We start from the raw sequence: 20910 nt of genomic DNA on the forward strand, positions 1-20910 counted from the left end.
AATAGCAGATTTTTTGTGTCTTAGTAGATAACTACTAGCTATTGGAAACTGTTCCTCTTGGTAAATTTGTACTTTCTCTGTGTAAAATCACCATCACCACTACAGCTGTCATCAAAACTCAGATTGCTGTATGATTTAAGTGGAAGTATGCAGATATTGGGCAGTATACTGCCTGCATATTTGAGAAACATTGTCTGAACAAAGGTATGACAGGTCAAAAATGTGGAGGAGGGATGGTCCAGCACGAGTTCCTGTCTTTCCAGTTTTGTTCCTCTTAAGCTCATCAACTGGAAGACTAGAACTAACTGGCTGGGATAGTTCCTAAATATCTGTTGGTGCTGGTTGATCTTTCAGCCATGCAGAGCTTTCAAAGTACTAAGATAGAATGCGTTAGGCTTTATTATTGTTTGCAAGCTAATTTGCAATCTAAGGGGTATTATGATGTAACTGCTTAATCAGAGTAAGATTTGGGTGTTTTAGTTAAAACTAACTTGGTGCTAGCCTATGATCATAAGAGATGCCAGAACATCGTAATACTCTTGACATTGTTAAAAGGTGTATTTAAGTGATTCAGATCAGTTTTCAGATTTGCCAGTTTACTTTGAGCTCATCGTGCTAGGATTTGTAGAAAGTAAGCCATATTTACAGAAAACCCTGTGAACTGTTACAAGCTCCCAAACCCAATGATCATATGGTTTCAGCCTCCCAAACTCACTCATGTAAAAAAAAAACTATCATGAAAATTTTGTTGTAGCTTTTCCACAAATGATAGATGTGTGTACGTTGTGCTCATTCTCTGTGTTTAGGGTATGTGCATTTAATTAGACAATATTGCTCCAGCTTTATTGGGCCGTTCTGTTAGGTTACTGTTCCAGGTTTGGATTACTTCACATGCTTTTGTAATCTAGCATAATTTGTGTTGATGAATCACTTCTGTTTAACTTGGAAGTCTGTGCTCATTAGGATGCATTATTAAGATATTAAGACCTCTTTTTAGTCTGCATTTCCTATTTATTCTACTTGATTAACCACGATTATGGGAAAAAGAAAATAATATAGTTTCAAAGATGAAATGCTAATGTATTTAATAGTATATAGTGTGTTGGCACTGTTGGCAGTGGGATATCTAATCAGAATGGTTCATGAGTTTTTACCAATTTCTTGCAGCTCCTTACGTATAACAGTGCATTTTGTTCTGCTTTTTTTTCTTTCAACAGCTATACTCCATTTGCCAATGGTCCCAACGATACTCCAGAGGAGATCCTGGTACGGATAGGCAGTGGAAAATTCTCTTTAAGTGGAGGCAACTGGGACACTGTTTCAGATGCAGCAAAGGTGTAAATGTGTTTTGGTTTTGTTCTTATGCTTTTGTAGAATGCAGATGAACATCTGCTGAACTGTATAGAATAGACTAGTCTAAAAGAGTAGTTCCTATTATTACCTGCAAACTTTATTGCAATGAAGGCTGTCTAGTCCAACCTCCTGCTCAGAGCAGGGTCAGCTGTGAGATCTGACCAGGTAGCTCAGGGCTTTATTCAGTCTGACTTCAGAAACCTCCAAGGGTGGAGACTGAACAGCTTTCCTGGGCAGCCTTCTCTAACACCTGGCTGCTGTAATGAGAAAAAGCTGCTCCTGATTCCAAGCCAGAACATCTCTTGTTTTACTTCATCCTCTGTCTCCATTCCATTGGCCATGCAGACTAAAGGGACGTCAACCTTCTTGGATGCCAGGTCACGCCGGTAGTTCAGGTTCAGTTTGCTGTCTACCAAAATGGCCTGGTCTTGCTCAGCAAAGGTGGTCCCCAGCCAGTCAGTCAGTCCCACTTAGGTGACAATTTCTTCTTTTCCAAGTGCAAGACCTTGCATTTTTCCATCCTGAATTTAGTATGGCTCTGGTTAGCCCGTTACTCCATCCTGCCCTGCCCTTGAACTCATTAGCTCTTTCCCCACACCTCCAGTTTGGTGCCCCACTGCAGACTCGGCAAGAATGCACTCTCGTCCTTTCCCCCAAGTTGCTGATAAAGATTTTAAAGAAGATAGGTCCCAATGTAGACTTTTGGGATCATCAGTATTTTTTTCTTCCTTATTTTTATTGGATCAAAAGTTGGTGTTTGGGATTCCTTAAACAGAAGGATGAGTTTTTACAATTATCTGTTCATTCTAGTAGTGTAGCTAACCAGTCTTGCATGAATAAGTTAATTTTTTGTAGTGAGATTTCTTAAATGTTCAACGCTGAAATCATTGGATCTTTTGTCATTGGTAGTACTTTCAGCAATTAAACTAGTACTTTAAGAACCAAATATATCTGGATATCTTGCCAAAATCTTGATCAGCTTGATTATGTAGCTGTCCTTTTTATTTAAGGCTGGATGTCTCATCAGTTGCTGGATGTGTTCTCTGGGTTTGGTGTTGGCCTGGTCTGTAGGTATCTTAGTCACCAGCATTACCTTTTATAAAGCTTGGCATTAATATTAAATCTTTTCCTGATCCTTTGAAACAGCACTGTTTGTTCATTTCAGTAGGAGTGATTCAGAATACTTGTTGGCTGATGCTGCCTTAGCACAAGTAATTCACTTCTGTATATTTAAGCATGGTTAACGTTTTGTGCCTAAAACAAAGGGAACATTCTGTCAGCTTGTTCATATTTTGTTTTCTTTCAGGCTCTCTCTGTTCTGTGCCCTTCCCACCCAGCTCTTCTTTTGACCAATGTTGTAATTAGTAGCTTATTGCTAATGCTGCTAAACTGGCAAAAACAAGTGTCCATTTCTGTTGGCTTTGCTCTGTACATTAGCTCCTCAAAGGAAAAATTCATTGATAATATATCACTATATGAATTCAGTTGTAATACGTAGTCAGCAGACTCCAAATGTGTAGTCTGAATGAGATGTTTGTAAATAGCTTTCTTCCATAAAGCCTATGTACTAAATTTTAATAGGTGTTCTATTCTTTAAAATATTAATAACAAACTGAAATATGAAACACAAAAACAACAGTAAGATTCTTTACAATAAAGGCTTGCTCTGTTAAACTGATTAAATAGTACAACACATTGTTTTTGGACCTCTGCAGTGTCAAGGCACAGAATGATCCAATCAATCTGCTGATTTTTGTGTGTGTGTGTTTGCATTGTGTTAATCCCTGCCACACAGGGTACTTTCTTCATTGCTGCCGTAATTAATGCTTTATAGTCTGTATAAGATTATTTTAACTGAATAGTATGTGTTTTTTCATTTTTCTCTAGGACTTGTTATCACATATGCTTCATGTAGATCCACATCAGCGATATACAGCAGAGCAAGTACTAAAACATTCATGGATAGCCTGTAGGGACCAGTTGCCACATTATCAACTAAACAGGCAAGATGCACCACATCTAGTAAAGGTAAAACTGCCTGGAGGCTGAACGTTGCTGGAAATGATGAATGCACAATGAATTGGGTTGGTTTTAGAGCTACAGACAGAACTATTTCTTTTTTCTTTAGAAATGAGCTTTCTTTTGTTTTCCCTAGTACATACGTATTTAAATTATGTGAGCAGACAAATTATTGGTAAACTAATTTTTTTAACTTGTGTATAAAGGGAGAGATTTTTCTGGGTGTTTGTTTTCAAAGATTAAGGTAGCTTTGGCCATATAGGAACCTGACCAGTAAGTTATCTGAGACTGAGACTGCCGTAAGTCTCCTAGTATTCTTATTCAGGCACTTTTTTGGGATTTGTTTCTATGACTGGCTCATGTTGTGCTTTCCTAACATAAATTAATAAACTACACCACAGTTTTCCCACCAGTATTTTACCAGTTTGTTCTGTATCTGTGTTTCTGACTTGTGAAACACAATCATTCTACTGTATGCAGGCGGCTTTTAAGTTGACTTCGTTAGCTTTGCCGGATTCAAAAACAAGGACCTGCGATAGCCAGTCTTAATTGTGTTGTCTTCGTAAGTCAGGACGCGAATAGTCACTTAAGTGGCTGTATTTGAGAAATTGATGCTAATGTAGCTTGAAAGATACTAAAATTCTGACCCACATTAAAAGGTTACTCCTACATCTCAGATACGTAAAAGAAATACGTAAGAAAGAAAAATCTCAGACACCTGTGCTTGGAAGCCTGACAGTTTCAGCAATACATTTTTTAATGGATTTGGGTTTTGTTGGGTGGTTTTTTTTGGGTTTCCTTTTGCAGGAGAAACTTTAGAGAATGTGCATGACCTGCCATAAGTCCTGTATTTTTTTTAATAGAGTTAAGACATTAAGATTCCATTGTTTTTATTTTCTGATTAAAATGACCCTTACAGCCTTTTATATATTTTGTTGTTCTCTAGGGAGCCATGGCTGCTACATATTCTGCACTGAATCACAAGACATTTCAGCCAGTGTTAGAGCCTGTTGCAGCCTCAAGTTTAGCTCAGCGACGGAGCATGAAAAAGCTAACATCAACAGACTTATAGATCCACTGGGACACCTTAGCAAACAGAAGCAAGGGGAAAATCCAATAAGTGGCTCTATTTTGCCTGACCTGTGATCAAAAGGCATCTATGGTTTCCTGCTACACTACTTGAATTCTGTAAAAGTCCTTTTTTAAAAAAGAAAAAAAAATCCACAGGTTCATACTGTGTTGTTTTACAGGCTGTATCTGTTAAGTTAATTTAAACATCAGGTACACCATAATGGATTTCTCTACATTGTCCTTTAAGAAATCTGTTGCAAATATTCTTTCACATTCTGTATAGTTTTGCTGGGTTCATTTAAAAAATAGTTTAGGGGACCGTTGCCAATGACCAAGTTGTATATAAAGTGTCAGTGTAAGTTTTCTTTTCTTCACACCTTTAGACCCTGCTCTGAAGGACAAATTCTTAATTTTGTAATTGGGCACTTAATTCATTCAACTTAATTCATTTAACTTGTTCATTACTATTATGAGAAGCTGACTAATGTATTGTGCCAGTGTTAAATGCATTAGTGCTAATTTGGAAGGCCTGTGTTTGCATGGTGCCAGTAACTGATAAGTTTATGTGAAAACACAAACAAAAGGGATGTGTAAGATTCTGCACTTTACCTGTTAAACTTAATTTGATTGCTTGTGACGCAAAAGAAATGCTGATTAACAAATGGCCTCTTACAGGAAAAATGAACATTTCTAGTTGTTTCTACAAATGGTATTGTGTCCTGCACCGAGCTGGAGAAAGTAAGTATGTGTATAAACTATCAAAATTAAGGATCCTGGTAACGTTGGTACCACTTCAAAACAACGTCATGCAATCTAATACTACTTGTTATCTATATTGTCTATCCAGTAGTACAATGGCCATGTTTCTGTTTCCTTGGCAGCCTTTTCCACTGAATATACCCAATATTAAGGCTTTTTGGCATAGAAGACAAACTGACACTTTATTATAACAAACTTGGCACATGGATTTTAATTTTTATTTATTTGATTTTTATAGAACATTGCTTCTATCTGAATCTCTCGCTGCATGTACAAATATTACAGAACATAAATGCAAAATTCTGTTTGCCTAACTGTAGGGGTAGCTTGGGAAAATAAATAAGCCTTACAGTGTGCCCAGATAAGGGAATTCTGACCAAGAAATTTCACAGTTACGGAGAAGATACTGACAACACCCTGCTGCCAGTGCTCGCTCACCTTCTTGTCTTGGTGTTAGGACTTGATGTTAGGTGTCAGCTGTTTCTAAATGCTGTGATGGAAAGAAAATTAATTCCAGGGCCAGAATTATCTTGGGGTTTTCAGTCTCAAAACCAGTGCTAACTGCTAGTAGAGTGGGAACTAATGCGTTCAGAGATGATGAGCTTAGAAGTATTTTCAAAATTGTAGACACGACTGTGTTTGTACTGTCATAGTAGGATGAAAATCTGAAGTGTATTGGTGACCAGCGGTTTGGCTGTGTACAGTTAGAGAATCCAAGTGACCAAAACTCACATGTAATTCAGACTGATATGCCATAATTGATTTTTCTGTTCCAGATACCTTTTGGTAGCCAATTACAAGATGCCAGTGATGGCAGAAATCAGTTGTTTGAGATAGGAAAAAAAAGCTTTCGGGAGACTTCTGGCCCAACTGCCAAGAGCGGTGGTAGTAACTCAGATCTTAAAAGGCAGAGGGTGCTGGCTGGTTTTTGCTCATACCTGTGAAGTACTTGGTGGCATTGGAAGTACGGTTAGATAAGCTGCTTTCTTTTGTTGTGGTGGGGGAAGATGGAAATTATCTGGCAAAATAGTTAGGTATGAATATATGTAGATTTGAGACTTAACGAATATAGGAAACATAGGTGTGCTATTTGTATGATGCAGAACATACCCCCTACTAAATTTCTTGAGTGTTTGATAGGTGTTGGAAGCTTTAGCGGCCATTTGTGCCTAGTTTTGAGGTGCCTGTTTGAAATGCTTGAAAGCTTATCAAAGAACACAACTGCTTCCTGGAAAGCTTATTGTTCAGTACAAAACGTGCCCCTTATGCAGCTGGTTCATCCTTCTTTTCATTACTGAAGACCTTTGCCAGCAAGAATGCCTGTAAACCTCTTGTCTACAGTCTGTTAGTATAACTTTTTTGTGAATTTATAAATGACTGCCAGAAGAATTTGAATTCACTCTTAAGGAAAAGAAAAAATAAATAGTGGTGGAAATAAAGCCCCCCCCCCCCCCCAGTCAAGGTATAATGTGGGTTGAAACATTAAAAACTGTTGAGGATAGAGGGTGATGCGAGGCGTGGAATACAACTGAAGTATCAAATTTGAATTGTCTTCAGCTTTCCCGTAAGGTAGCAGCTGGTCTTTAATGGCTTTATTCATGAATCATTTAACAGTGTTCACATTGGTATTTTCTTTTAGCTTGCTTAGAAGCACCTTAAAAGCATTTTGCACAAAAGCAGTTGTAAGCAGCTGAAGGTACTTAAGTCCTTCTTGGCGTGCAACACAAAGGTGGTAAGAGTACACAAACAAGATAGATATTCTGATTCTCAGCAAAGAATGTAAAACATCTATAAAGTTATCCCTGCTGGTTTTATATCATTACTACCCTTTAGTGCAAGTGCTAGTCCTGGGGGAAAAAGCAAGGTTTCAGTGACTGCAATGTTACAAAGTTGTCTTATCACAAGGAAAACACATGGACAAACACCTTTGTTATGTCTGACAGGCCAGTGTACCCTAGTATGCCAATTTTAATCCTTAATTTGGGGGTAAAAGTTCACTTGCTATTAATATTTCAGCATATCAGTCTTCGAAACATTATGGTTATGCAGGGATACAAAAGAGTTCACTGCGGTTTACTCTTACTGTATAGTATTTAATGATGATACTCTGTGATGCTTCTTTTTAAATTTCTTGTGTATTTCTCATCTTTGCCCCCCCTGCCCCAACCTTGGGTTTTGTTCAGTTAAGCAGTTGTATGTAAGCAGGATGGTCTGCTCATGTGTAATCAGTTAAATGTTTGAGACTGAAGAACGCTTAATTTGAATGTGCTCTTGACTGGAGTGAAAAGTTAAATTGTTTCACTTTCCTATCATCTCCACACAGTTCAAGATTAGAAACTAATTATGATCTTACTGATTTATTTTTTTTAATAAGTACAATTTTTACAGATACTTACAAAGAAATAGGCACATGTACTCTGTATTTAGAGGAATTTCCAGAGAACTAATGAATATCTTAAATTATATAATTCTTTTGATATGGCTTCTGTTACTGCCAGCAAAATACCTTCTACTCTGATGTTTGGTAATGGCAATTATAAGTAAGTGCTAGTTCTTGCGTGCACACAGAGCCTGATGCGTTCTCACTGATGGGAGCAGATTCCCACAGATGTCAGCGGGAGCAGGCTCACAGCGTTGTGCGGTTCTTTCACCCGTTGGTGATTTGCAGTTTCTATCTTCAGTTTGATAAAAAGCGAGGAACTCTGTTGTATTCCTGTTATGTATCCAAAACCTATGCAGTGGCATCGCTATCAGCCAGTGGCGCCCAGCGAAGAGTGCCCGTACCGAACAGCATCACCGCTGGTGGGTTCGTTTAAGCCACTGTTCTGTGGCTTGTGTAGTCTCAATGCCATTGTTGGCATGTTGTGTGTGTTTTCCCATTGTGCTTGAATCTACTAAATTCTCTTTGACCATGCAGAGACACTAAGGTATCGGTGGTCCAAGCCTCCTGTCCAGCTGAGGCCTGTGCTGTAGTATGGTTCAGATGTTCTCCTTGCATCCGGAGAAGGCATCCAAAACTTCACCCGAGTCAGTCGTATTGAGCCTGAATTCTGTCTTCTGTGCTTGAATTAATTTTCCAAAGCTAATCTTCCTATGTCCAATAGTAAAAATTATCTCTAGCAAACTTCAGCAGCTGGAAGTTACTTGCAGTGTACTTGGGAACGAGTCGTTTGCAGTGACAGATTGCTGCATCCAGTACTCGGCACTCTGCCCTCAGATGTTACAATTAAAACGTTGAGATAGCTTGTAAGAATTGTTAAATTAATTACACAATACTATAGTAATTATCCTGATTTGTTTCAGTGAAATTAGGCTAAAACATCAATGCAAACAGGGGATTTGTAGCACTTAAGTTACCCAGTCCTATCCAGAATTAGAAGTTTACCAATATTTGTGGGTGGGGATGGAGGAGCAGGTGTTTCTTTCTCAAAGTTTTCAGAAGGCTTCTGAAGCCAAATAGTCCTGATGTAATCCTGTGGGAGCTCTATATGATTTAAAAAAAAAAAAAAACAACCAAAAAAACCCAAAAAAAAACCCTCCTCAAAAGCCACTTCAGAAACTTTTCTTGGGTGTGTATTGATACCTGTTGGTAGCATGCCTGCGCTGTCGTTCATACCTTACCATCCTTCTGCATTAACACCCCTTCAGTTAAAGTACATTCCAAATACTGTTCGTCCCTACTTCACTCTCTTTTTTCATGTTTACTCCCCCTAATTATGTTGTTGATAAGCTAACATTTTCCTTTCGGAATAGAAGAATGAATACAGATTTTGTTTAAAACCCCACCCTTAGTGTATAGCTAAAGCTGACGAGTAATGATAATAACTTATGGAATTATAAGTGTGTCCCCCAAAAAAAAATCAGTGACTGGTTTTCTTGAGAATTTTCCTATGTAATGAAAGCAAACTTTCTTGAAAGCTGTAAAAGATAGTTAATTGATTGTTTTTCTCTTAATTATTAAGATTTGGGCAATAGCTTATTACCAGTAGTGAGTTTGAATAACGTTTCATCCTGTTTTGGAGTGGTTTATGTGAGAACTGAAAAGATGCTTGAGGTGGATCTCCTTTGCAGGACAAAGTGTTCTCATTTTGTGTGTTTTGCATTAGGCTTATGAGCAGCATTTGCTAAGTAATTGCATTGTCATAATGTCCCAAGCACTTTGGCATCTTGCACTGATACTCTGATTAGAGCTAAAACTCTTCTGGCACGTGACTGGCGATAAATCTCAATATACGAAAGGGCATTAACTGAAAACAGTGTGCAATGAAATACATGCTCTCTGAGGTACTTCAAAGATGAAACTATACAAAAGGTCCCCGTTATCAGATATTGTAACTGTCATTTCTTTCTCTAAGCATATTGTGGATTTTGTATCATATTGTATTTATTTCATTTAATTTTAAAAAAAATGTTTTCTTTAAAGCTCTGTATATATTGACATTAAAGTTTGCATTGTACTACGTTCTCTTCTCCTTGTAAGGCTGAATCTAGTAGTGCATTGTATGGTATGTTGTTTTTCTTTGCACTGTTGCCTTGAATTACGACATGCCAAAGACAACCTCCAAACTGTATTTATTTTTGTTAAAATTTGTGAATAATGATAAAGGTACAGTTTTAAATAGCTGGCAGTTCCTTGAGTAATAGACTAAAAAGGTTGCAGATTCATAATATTTTATAATTGACAAAAATCCATCATTTCTGTTTTGGAAGCTCACTAATTTTTTTTTTAATTTATAAAAAACGATAAGCAAACATTCATAAATTAAATGAACAGTGAATTGCATTATTTGGTAAGCCTTGCCAAAAATCTCACATACATCAAGAGCTGTTTATAAATTTATACTCGCAGTCAAGTGTTTTACGCCAGACTTTCAATAAAGCACACGTTCACCGATAGGATCGATGTATTACTTCAGGGTGGGAAGATCTGCCTTCTATGTTTTTCAGGTATCTAGTCAGATTTGACTTGATCCATTAAGAGGAAGTAATTTTCCTGCGAAGATGTGGGTCTCTGGAAATGCTGGAATACCGGCACTGGCATTATAAATGAGAGTAACCACATTACAGGTGACCTGCATGCCCGGGCAGAACGAAGCTCTGCGCCAGCGTTTGCCAGGAGAGTTCCCGGTTCCCGGAGCTGTTGTAGCCGGCGTTGCCTCCTGGCACCGCGCTGCCGTGGGGTTTCGGCTGGTGAATCGCTGCAGGTCACCGAACTGCTCTGTCCCCTCCGTGCACCGTTCTGGGAAGCCAGGTGAAGTCCTCAGGGCGAGGTGGCAGGACGGCTCAGTATGCAGCTCATCATCCCCATCACGGGGTGCGAATAGGAGATTTTGATATAATGGCATCGATGTTAAATGGCCATTTCTGGGTTTAAAATGCTTCTAAGCTACTTGGTAACTAGTGTTGCTGTTTGGATGCAAAATGGGTTACGGGTAGCTTATTTTTTTAGTTACCCTGTCAGTCTTTAACCTAAAAACCTAAAACATAAATATATATACTTACATATAGATATATCTATAACCTAAAAGCAGGGTTTTTTTTCCACAGTCCCCTGCAGTAAGTCCACCTCCTGGATGTTTGCTCACACGAGGTGCTGCTTTTAAAAAGCACTTTTGGGCTGGTTTGGTGGAGCCACTTGGCCTGGGGACAGCCTTTGCAGGGGGGCTGCGTCTGGCACTGGCAGCGCGGGGGGGGGGAGCTCTGCACTCCCCTGAGACAAACCCCGCAGCAATGTGGGGAAAGATCAACTGCTTCAGCCTTTGAAATGTTTTGTGGTGTTTTTTTTTAATATTTTCATTAATAAACTGGTAAGTGACATAGGAAAGAAAAAGCAGGAGCTGACCAGGGACCAAGCTCTTTGTGGCAGGAGCTGTGCCCATGCCCAGCAGTGCCAGCCCACCCACGGCGTGTTGGGGGCTCTGGATGTTGGGCTGGGGCTTGGCAGAGCGGTGGTGGTGGTGGTGGTCCTGGGGCCTCCTCCCACTGCAGGAGAGCAAACGGCAAAGCCATGCCTTGGGCTGCGAAGGAGTGGGCAACTGAAGCCATATAGGAGGTAACATCAAAAAGTTTCAAGATGATGGTGAGTTTCCCCCGTTTCAGTGAAGGCAGGCAGGAAAGAGTAACCAAATTGAACAAAAGGATTAAAATAATTTTAAAACAACAAAAGCCCCAAAGTCTCAGGTAGCGAGTTCCTGTAGGCTTGATGAAGATGTGGCTTGTGGGAGAAGAGGCAAGGCATGGATTGAGAGCCAACCAGCCTTACTCATCGGATGCCAGTGAATGTTTTCAGGAACTGGGGACGGGGAGAAGCCTCATGTTGGGAAGGAGACTACAGAATGTGCCTTAATTGCATCCTGCTCGTTTCGCTTTCCCAGGGAATGTTCTTGGAGGCTGTTTTCCCCATGATTGATCTCCGAGGCTTTATGGCTGTAAAATGCACCTTCCCGTGTCTGTCTTCTGTGCTTGTACAGCACGGAAAGTGTTTTGAGGTGAAGAAAATGCTCTCAAAGATACTTAAAATATGCTTCCTTTAGCTGAGTAGCTTTCCAGAGGTGGTCACCAGATGGAGTTCACGTCGTTGGTCATGTCACGGTGTATTACAGTGCTGGGCACGAGGAACGGTGACACTGGGGGCACCAGACCGTGGTTCTTCAGCATAACCGCTTTGGTGACAGCCCTCGAGGATGCAGGGCAGGAGGTAAGGGTTGACTCCGCAGTGTCATGATACACCCACCTTGGCAGAAACCCCGTTCCAGGTTCCTCCTGGTCTTTATGGGGCCAGGGCCGAGACGCGGGGCTGCCTGGGGTGCTGCCTCCTTGCCCCGCCACTAGCACCCACCCGTGAGAGGCAGCGGTGGCTGCTGGTACACTTGCCAACATGTGGATTTAACTCTATTTAATTTCTGATTAATGTTTATTCCCCAGAAGTGGGGATTTTCTCTGGAAGAAAGGGGCTGGGGCTTCTTGTATGCCTCTGGAAAGACATGGAAGAAAACTTTTGCCGCAGTTGTGGCTCCCTTTCCTTCTTGCTCTGCTCCACAGCCTTGAAGGATGGTTTTACCCTGCTGGGGCGGGGCACCCCGCAGCTCCTCCCTGGCTCCCGCTGCCCCTGTCGCCAGGGCCCCGCCTGCTCTCGGGGGCTTCTTCGGCACCCGCAGCACCACGCTGCCGCGTCCCCAGCACCTCAGCCGCACAGCTCAGCGCCCCAAAGCCGCCCCGCGGCGTAAATGCCCGCGGCCCCGGGCAGGCGCGTCCCTGGCCCTCGCGGCTGTCAGCCCCCGGGGGCGGGGGATGCTTGGCCTGGGGGGTCGTTTGCTTTTAATTGCAAAGGTCCGGGAGGGGAGATTGCAACTGGCCCTGCGCCTGCCGGCCGTGCTGCGAGCGCTGCGGCTGGGCGGGGGTCCAAGGGAGCCGCGCGGGCGGGCGGGCGGGCGCTGAGCGGGGGCGGGGGGCTCCGCTGCTCCCCCCGGGGGACTGCGGGCAACCGGGGCCGTGCCGTGCCGTGCCTGCCAGTGCCTGCGCTCCCCGCTTCGCCCAGGAGGGGGAGCCAGCGCCCCGCGCTGCCCCGCAGCGGGCCTCGTGTGAGCCCCGTTAAGGCTGGAGGGCACGCGGGGGAGGGCGGTGCGGGGTTCTATTGCATGCCGTTATCCCCATTATACTGATTTATTAGTATTTTTCTTATCTATATAATTTTTTACCTTTTTTTTATTATGTTGTTATCTTTATCGGGTTTATGTTTATTATTTACCCTTGGTTTTACTATTTGCCGTTATTTTTATTATTGTTTTCATCGTTATTTTTATTCTTTTTTTTTTTTATGGTTTTACTGGGTTTTTTAACCTGCAGCTGCATTGCTGAGAACAGTTTGCTGTTCTCCCAGCTGTGGCATCGCTTCAGTGTTCGTGCCCCAGGAACACCTCCTGCTGCCATCACTCTGTGCCACAATGGGCCCAAGGGAGCACAGGCAGGTGCAGGCAGCTGCCCGCCCACCACAGGCTCTGCAGCAACCTGGGAACATCCCCAGGGATGCAGAGCCCACAGCCCCGTGGCGAGGGTTTCCCAATATTAGCCGTGCTGGGGAGGGATGAGCAGAAGAGTGATGTGTGCGTGGCCAGGGTGGCAGTGGGGAGGGCAGGGGTCCCACACGGACACCGTATGTGGAAATGTTTGGGTGATACTTGGGTGTGGAACTCGTCTCTTCTAACACTTGGTCAGTCCTTCCTCAGCAGGTGCAATCGGTGCAGCCCAATACAAAAGCTTCTGATCTAGGAATAGCAAAAGAGGCAAATTTGGAAACTTCTGATCTAGAGCAAAAATCTCAAAATCCACAAAATACATATAATACACATTTTTTAGATAAACAGAAATATTTTGAGATTGTAATAGGGATCAGGTGTATATCTGCAGTGATTTTTCAAAGCTATTGCACTCTCCTTTAGCAAAAGTGACAAACACCTGTACGCTCATACATGCAACTTTGTACGTGTTTGCTATTTTGATTGGGGAACTCATTGCAATGTAACGTGCTATGATACTCCAGGGTTCAGCATCTGGAGTAAAGTCTACAATAGAAAAGCTCTCATTAAATCCTGCTAGTAAAATTATAATCTAGGAATAAAAACTATTTCAGAGCTTGCCTTGCCAAGTTAAAGAGCGCACGATGTGGTGCGGTGACGAGGCACCGCTGCCCTGGGTCACCGCGTCCTTAAGTGCTGGTGGGTATGGGGGGAATTGCGGTAACTCGCCAGTTGAGGCTTCTCTTAGGTGTTTGGGATTTCTTCTTCATTAATTTAAATTTATTTATATCAGAGGCAGCCTCTATATATAAAGGGGGGGCACATACACTCACTTCTGCCACTGACTGTGTTATTGCTTGTGCCAGTCTTAAAAGAGGCGCTTTTGGTCACTGCTCGGGCTCGGCGGTGTTAACCCTCAGCTCCCATTAGCAAATCCTCCCTGCGCCAGTATCCCTCAGCGGGCTTCCTCATTCTCTGTGCCTTACAGAAAGTGATCAGACTGGAAGAATTAATTTAAATGCGCTGGCAGTGGTTGTCAGCAATGGAATGTGCCACCAGAAGGACAAATCTGAGGAAATTAGTAACGTACCTGAAAGTTCCCAGCAAACTACTGACAAAGGCAAAGTAAACTTGGTTTCAAATTAATTATTGCAAATAAACGTTTGAAATGCTACAGGCCAAATTAATATTTCAGAATTCTTCCCTATTTATTACTGTGCTTAATTTTCTTACTTAAATATATTTCGGGCCTAGAGCTGTTAAGAATTTAATTTTTGAGGTACTTTAATGAATTATAAAACGTGTTTTAAACAGAAATGAATAACTAATAAATGCCAAAAGTGATTAATTTTCTGAAATGTGGAAAGGCCTTTGTATTTAATTAAAAAAATTGTCTTAAATTGCTGAAAAGTAAAGAGAAAGAAAATACAAAGTGGATCAATTGAAGTTTTGATTAACTGACTAAATCACAACTTGTTTTCCCTTTGCTGTGGCATGGCTGGGGCGGGGAGGCTCCAGCTCCTCGTGCTGTGCAGGGTTGGGCTCTACTCCATCATGAGCATCCCCTGCATCCTGCCCTCGTTCAGTGTTGTCAAGTAAAGAGTCGATAAAATGATACTAGTGATGAGACTGAAAGAAAAATGTTGCAAAATAAATAAAAAACAGTCATAAGCATCCTTTTTTTTTTTTTTTTTTCTTCCCCTAGAAGGCAGGACAAGAAATTCCCTCCGGAGGAGACACACAGATGGTTGCTGGTAAAAGAGCAGCGATCTGAGGACCGGTCTGGGTTAAATACGGTGCGTTTGTACAAGGGGTTGGTCACAGATGTGGGGAAATTAATTGGGGCTTAACACACAGAAGCAACTAAGTGACTTAAGGTGTAAGCTATCAGGTACCAGTCACCCAACCGTACCTTTTAAAATATGTGACCTGTGATAATTCGAGTCCCTTTTGGGTGACCCGTGCCAGTGCTGGCTGCCTGATTTGCTGCTGCTTCTTGCAGGTCACCGTGCTACAGGGCACGAGTTGGGCCTGAGTGGTGAGGTTGGATTTAATTATCAGCACTTGCTCGGTAGTAGTTACGTGATCTAGTTCCCAGTCTTCGCCTGGATCTGGGATGTTCCTGAGCCTCTTAGCATTTGGTAAAACCTTTCCCATAATACAAAGTTCATTTGTTAAAGTAAAGACAGGGGAGAGCAGTGCCTCCTCCGCATCATCTCCTCGTGGTGCTGCCTGCAAAACTGTACTGTAGCATCGTTTGTCCTTTGGGGCTCACTCTGTAGTTTGTTTTGGCTTGAGTCAGACCAGCTTCCTCTTGATCTCTGGAATATCCTTGTTGTGATGCTTCTTTCCAGCTGGGACGTGATTACCTTTCCCCGACCCCCCCACCCCAGACAAAAAGATAATTTTTTTTAATACTGAAAACGGCTCTAGAAAATAGCTCTGAAGCAGAAATATACTCTTTGGGAAACTTCTGCCTGGTGCTGCACGGTTCAAGCAGTGCCATCCTTGGGGGACTGGTGACAGTGCTGGAGAAGGTTTCACTCTACAGGAATTTACGGACCCATTTGGCCCCAGGCTGTAAAACATTGTTCTAAAAAAACCCTTTTCTAATGATGTTAACGCTTAGGTGAGGGCTTATCCATGATTTTGAGCTCTTCTTTACAGATTATATCCTTAATATTAAGCTTTGCTGGTGCTGGGGCCCCCCTCCCATGACGCTGGAACACCCTCTACACCCATGGCACAGCAACCCCTGGAGCTGCAGATTTACCAATTAAACCAGCGCCTCCATCCTTGGTATAAATAAGCAAGACGGGATGTTTTGCTGCAGGCTGGTGCTGGGGAGGAGCAGTGTTCCATCAGTGCTGACGTTTGGGACTCCCTTGGATGCCATCCCCTGGGGAGGGTGATCAGGGGATGCGTCACGGGGGTGCCCAGGCCCCCTCCTGCCCAGGTACCACCATCATTGGCAAGGCTCACCTGCAGAGAAAGACAAATTTTAAATCATCCTTTCAGTCAAATCCCATCATTTGGCAGAAGCCACCTTGCCAAGGGTGCAGAGCTGTGCCTGTGCCCTCTGGGTGCCCGGTGTTTTGAGGGGTCCCTCCTTGCAGGGGCTGAGCCTCAGCTATCGTAAGGACGCTGGCCCTAAGTGGGTGACTCCATTGTAACTTGGGAAAGGTCATGTTGGCAAATCCTTCCTTCAGCAAGGTGATTTCCAGGCAGGGAGGTGGCTTTTTTTGCTCAATGGTGAAAACCAGCGGGTGCTGTTGGCCAGGCTGGGGCTGGGATGGCCACAGGCTCGGTGCCAATGGCCACAGGTGGCTGCAGGGGGTGGCTAGTGCCAGTGTGCCCCCACCGAGGCAGCCCCTGGCATGGAAACGCTGGTGTGGTGGAGGCTTTTTGACCATTTGAGGTCTCAGGGTGATCTGGTTCTGGAATATTGTTTGTGTATTGTTATTGAATGTCCCTACGCTGCTCACATCGGCCAACAGCCTTTCCCCTTCGTGCTGGGCAGGAGGACCCGCTCCCTTCCCATGGTCCTGGGACACCCGTGTGTTTTGAGCTTGATTTTAAATCAGGGAAGGACAGTGACCCTTTTAAATGCTCACAGTAACTTTAGAGACACGTAAGTCTGATGGCTTTGATCGGGGCTTTGTCCCTGGCTGGCACGGCTTTGGGGACACCGGAAAAAAAAAAATCATTCCTGGCTGTTGCATTAAATGAAAATTTGCAATATCTGAATGTTAGAAGACAATGACAGGCATAGAAAAAAGCCATTTTAACTTGCACATGACACTCAGGTCTAGACATATTTGGATGATTAAAATGTTCTTGTAGCTTTTGAAGTCAATCAGGGAAAAAAATGTTCATCCTAAAAAAAATTTATGTGCTCTAAACACATAGCAAGTCGTGTATTGCTAATGACTGTAATGCATGCATACTGTTGTAAATAATATAACAACCTTTAAACATTCTTTCCTGACTTAAAAATACGTTTTTGGCTTAATGTCAGCTAAGCTGTCACCCTCTCCTGCAGCGAACCCTATTCCGTTCAATCTCCAATAGCAGCGCCCAGGGCACAGCCCAGCGGAGCTCAGCCTGGCGCTGAGGCGGCTTTGTGTCCTGCAGGTGATCTCTGTGCTACTGGTTTATGGTCTGGAGAAAGCTGTAACTGGGAAAAGACAACTGATTCCTCCCCCTTTGGCTGCGGACAGGTCGGTCTGTGTGCCCAGCTTCAGCCTGCTTTGCCTTTCGGGGGTACCCCGCTTTTGGGAGGCTGCTGCTGAGGGTGGCATGCTCTGTCACCCTGCCCTGCTCCGTCGCCCGGCATTTGTGACCTGCTGGGACTTTTTGTGACACTGTTTGCTTCTATGAGTCCCCAACCCTTTTGTGGTACCCTTCAGATAAGGCGGTGATACAGAAGCGGGTGCCACCTTTCTCTGAACCACAGCTGGCTGTGGAAAGAGCCGATTACCCTAATAAAAATCGGTGTAACCAGTTGGAATAGCACAACATCAAGGATACGTGATTTTATAAGCCCGTATTTTTCTGACCACTTTAATGCGTTTGGGTTATTTTAAGTGAAAATAAATAGTTGTGAGAATGTAGAGATTTTTGTAGTCTAGGTGAGCTTTTAATTTAAACTTTGAATCTGGGGCTTGTGTAATGCTTAAAATTATATGAGCCTCATCGTGACGTGGGGATTTATGTGCACAGCTTCCTGCACGTTGAGATGAGAATACCTATCATTAATTTTTGTGGTTTGAAACCGAGCTTGATTTAGATGCTTTCTTCCCAAGGGAAGAGACATTTTATAAAATCACCACAGTGGTAATTGTTTGGAGTTCAGAGTGAACTAACTGAAATTTCACATGAATCAATTGTGTACTGTAAATGATTTATGCCCTAGCACATGCCTTCAAATGTCCTTACAAATTATACGGAGCTAAGAATAGGATGATTTGCTGCCAGTGACACTTTGTAGACTATTCAGCGTGTTTGCTTGCAGATCTTGTTATGGGAAGGTCCTGCTCATCAGTGGGGACAATAAAATACAAATTCCCTCCAAATTTTCCTTTCCTGAGAATGCAGAAACGCACACATGTGCGTGTGCATCCTAATGTCTCTTCTACAAGGAGTTACCTCTTAGCAGGGGTTGGGTTTATGCCTTAGAGCCCCCATTCCTCCTCAGTAGAAGACACAAAAACTTCGAGAACCAGAAGTGTAGATGCTCAGCGAGGCTGGAAGTCTGACAAAGGTGTCCCTGCTGTTTTCCAAAGATGTGAGCATCAGGGGGAGAGAAGTATTATTTGAGATGTAGAGATTAAAAAAAAAAAACAAACGCAACCTAGTACTTGGATAAAACTAGAAAGGAAAATCTAAAATAAAACATCAAACAAAATTTCTTAATGGCTTAAAGGATAAAGTTATCATAAAAAGGTGTCATCAGGAAAGAAACGCTAGAAAATCAGGCTATCTAACTGTGAAATTTTGCATTTCTCGGCAAGTTTCTTTAACGTCCTGTATTTTTTTCCCTTATGTTTTAAGCTAGGATTTACAGAAGGAGATAAAGACTTTTTTGTCTTTGGGCTTTGAAATTTCCAAAGTTCTTTTTACTTTGAAATTATTTTTCTTTGGAGCCTTTTGTATGCTTGAATCGATTTCTGTTTCTTTTCTTATTAATGAAACCATTCATCCAAGAAAACTTTGGAGAAGAGAGATCTAATTTACAGACCTACCCTAGTGAAAAGAAATAAGGTGAACAATCAGCTGGACCATCCAAAGGATTATTACTATTTCAACATAAGCTATTTAAGAAAATGTCTATGGGGAAATATCTGGAAATGTTATAACTTAATCCTAAATATCATGAAAACAAAGCAAATAACTGAGTATATTGTAGAGACTGAGAACATGAGTGGAGACAGATGCTCACCGGGGAGGTTTGTTTTCGGCAGGCAGAAAGTTTTTGTTTTGCTGCCGTCTAGCCCTGAAAAAAAGACTTTCCTGTGGCTTGCCATGATGCAGGTTGCTGGTTTACTGAGAAAAGTGCTGGTTGGTTTTTTTTTTATTATTATTTTAGCGTCTCGACACTGTAGTACTTGCATATGCTGAGCTTTAAGGCCAGAGGGATGGTCGATCCTGAGACGATGCTGACTGCAGTAGCATTTGCTATGGCAGGTGCTGGCCTCTGGTTGTACTCGAGCTGATACCTACGTACAAATTCTCTTCAGTTTCAAGATTTCAGGCGTCAAAATACCAAGGATCCCGCACGCCCCTCTTTGTTGATACGTTACCTGGTGGTTTAGAGGTGTGAACCCTTGTGGGTTGTATTGTAAGTATATTGGGAATTACGTACGCTCATTTCAACTGACCTAAAAGCTTGTGTTCATTTATTACCTTTAACCAACGCCTTTCGTTCTCCCTTTAATTAGCTCTGCTAAAAATGGCTTCTTTTTCTACCTAGTCTTGGAGGAGGGACATAAAGCTGAACACATGGGATAGTTTTAGGGATCGAAGAGGAGATGGATGCAGCCACAGAGGGAGTGACAGCCAGCCAGTCTGGTCCATGCAGACGGGGGCTTTGTGGGCGTACGGAGGTGGCCAGAGGTCGGACAGATGGGAGGGCACCCAGATGTTGGGCAGCTGAGGGTATTTTGAAGTCACTTGTCAGGGCTTCACTGCTGATCAACAGGGGGATCCTGGCAGAAGTGCCCGCTCTAGGCTTGTGTGCTGCCGCCTTGCGAACCTCTGCTCCCTTAGTACCTACGCCTACACGCACCACTTCCTGCGTCAGGCTCGCGCGCCGCCAGGAGGGAACGGAGCCAGCCGTGGTGAAGTCTGACTGTTGTAGAGATGTCAAGAAAACCTGTGCTCTGCCCATTGCCAGGCCTGTGCAGAGCGATTATTCATGCTGGAGACCCAATGCTAGGAGACATGGACTCAGAGAGAGGGAATGTCTAGTACTGGTAGGACGAGATCATTGTACTGCAACTTGAATGAAAGGCATTTTTTTTTTCATAACAAAGATAAGACAGGCGGTGAAAGACACTTTTTTCCACGAAGGAAGAAGGCGTTATCCTGCTTAAATGATTTAGACAGACTATTTTCTAGGAAAGCCATGAGTCTCTTCATGGATCATTGTCTCCAAACTGAGTTGCTCAGTGAGACCTTTCGTCTGTGGAAAAGAGACCCGAATAGTGTGAACTGAGCTGGTGACCTTCCACCGCTGTAAGTCAGGAGCCATAGAAATGTTTGTCAACGCTTTGAAAAGAAATGGTTGTACTTGAGATGCTTTCCTAGGAAAAAATCCTCAATATGGAGCTACAGCAAGGCTGGATTTTGGCACAGATCAGCCAGGACACACAAGTTTCTTTTCCCTTTACAATAAAATATGGAAGTCAGTTGGGGTGTCTGAGATTTTGGGATATTTATAAATGCACTTTTTCTTAATTTTGATTAGGTGAGGTCAGCTTCATGTATGATTAGTTTTTTAGAGGTAAGACAAATATACTTTTAATACCGGGAGAAAAACAGCGTGAAAATTTCTTTATGTGAGAACTTGGTTTGGTGGCCTCCAATATGGGTTCTGATATGCACTAGTCTGCAGAGGAAAAATCCCCAGGACCCAACTGAACCAAAACACGTGGCCCCCAGCCCCAAAGATGTTTCTTCGCTAACGGACATC

General features: G+C 42.7%; 1 protein-coding gene across 3 annotated transcripts in view; it reads left to right on the forward strand.

The window, feature by feature from the left end:
• RPS6KA6 (ribosomal protein S6 kinase A6) overlaps positions 1–9666 on the forward strand; it is a 43373-nt gene extending 33707 nt beyond the window's left edge. For 2 of the 3 annotated variants that reach the window (XM_037408009.1, XM_037408010.1), the window contains exons 19-21: positions 1218–1335; positions 3241–3381; positions 4319–4576. In XM_037408009.1, the coding sequence (XP_037263906.1) occupies positions 1218–1335; positions 3241–3381; positions 4319–4444 (385 nt within the window). In that variant the 3' untranslated portion in view covers positions 4445–4576. Of the gene's footprint in view, positions 1–1217; positions 1336–3240; positions 3382–4318 lie in introns of all 3 variants that reach the window. The other variant, XM_037408008.1, reaches the window with a different exon arrangement.
• The last annotated feature ends 11244 nt before the right edge of the window (positions 9667–20910 follow it).

Source organism: Falco rusticolus, chromosome 14, assembly GCF_015220075.1.
Source record: "Falco rusticolus isolate bFalRus1 chromosome 14, bFalRus1.pri, whole genome shotgun sequence".
NCBI lineage: Eukaryota > Metazoa > Chordata > Aves > Falconiformes > Falconidae > Falco > Falco rusticolus.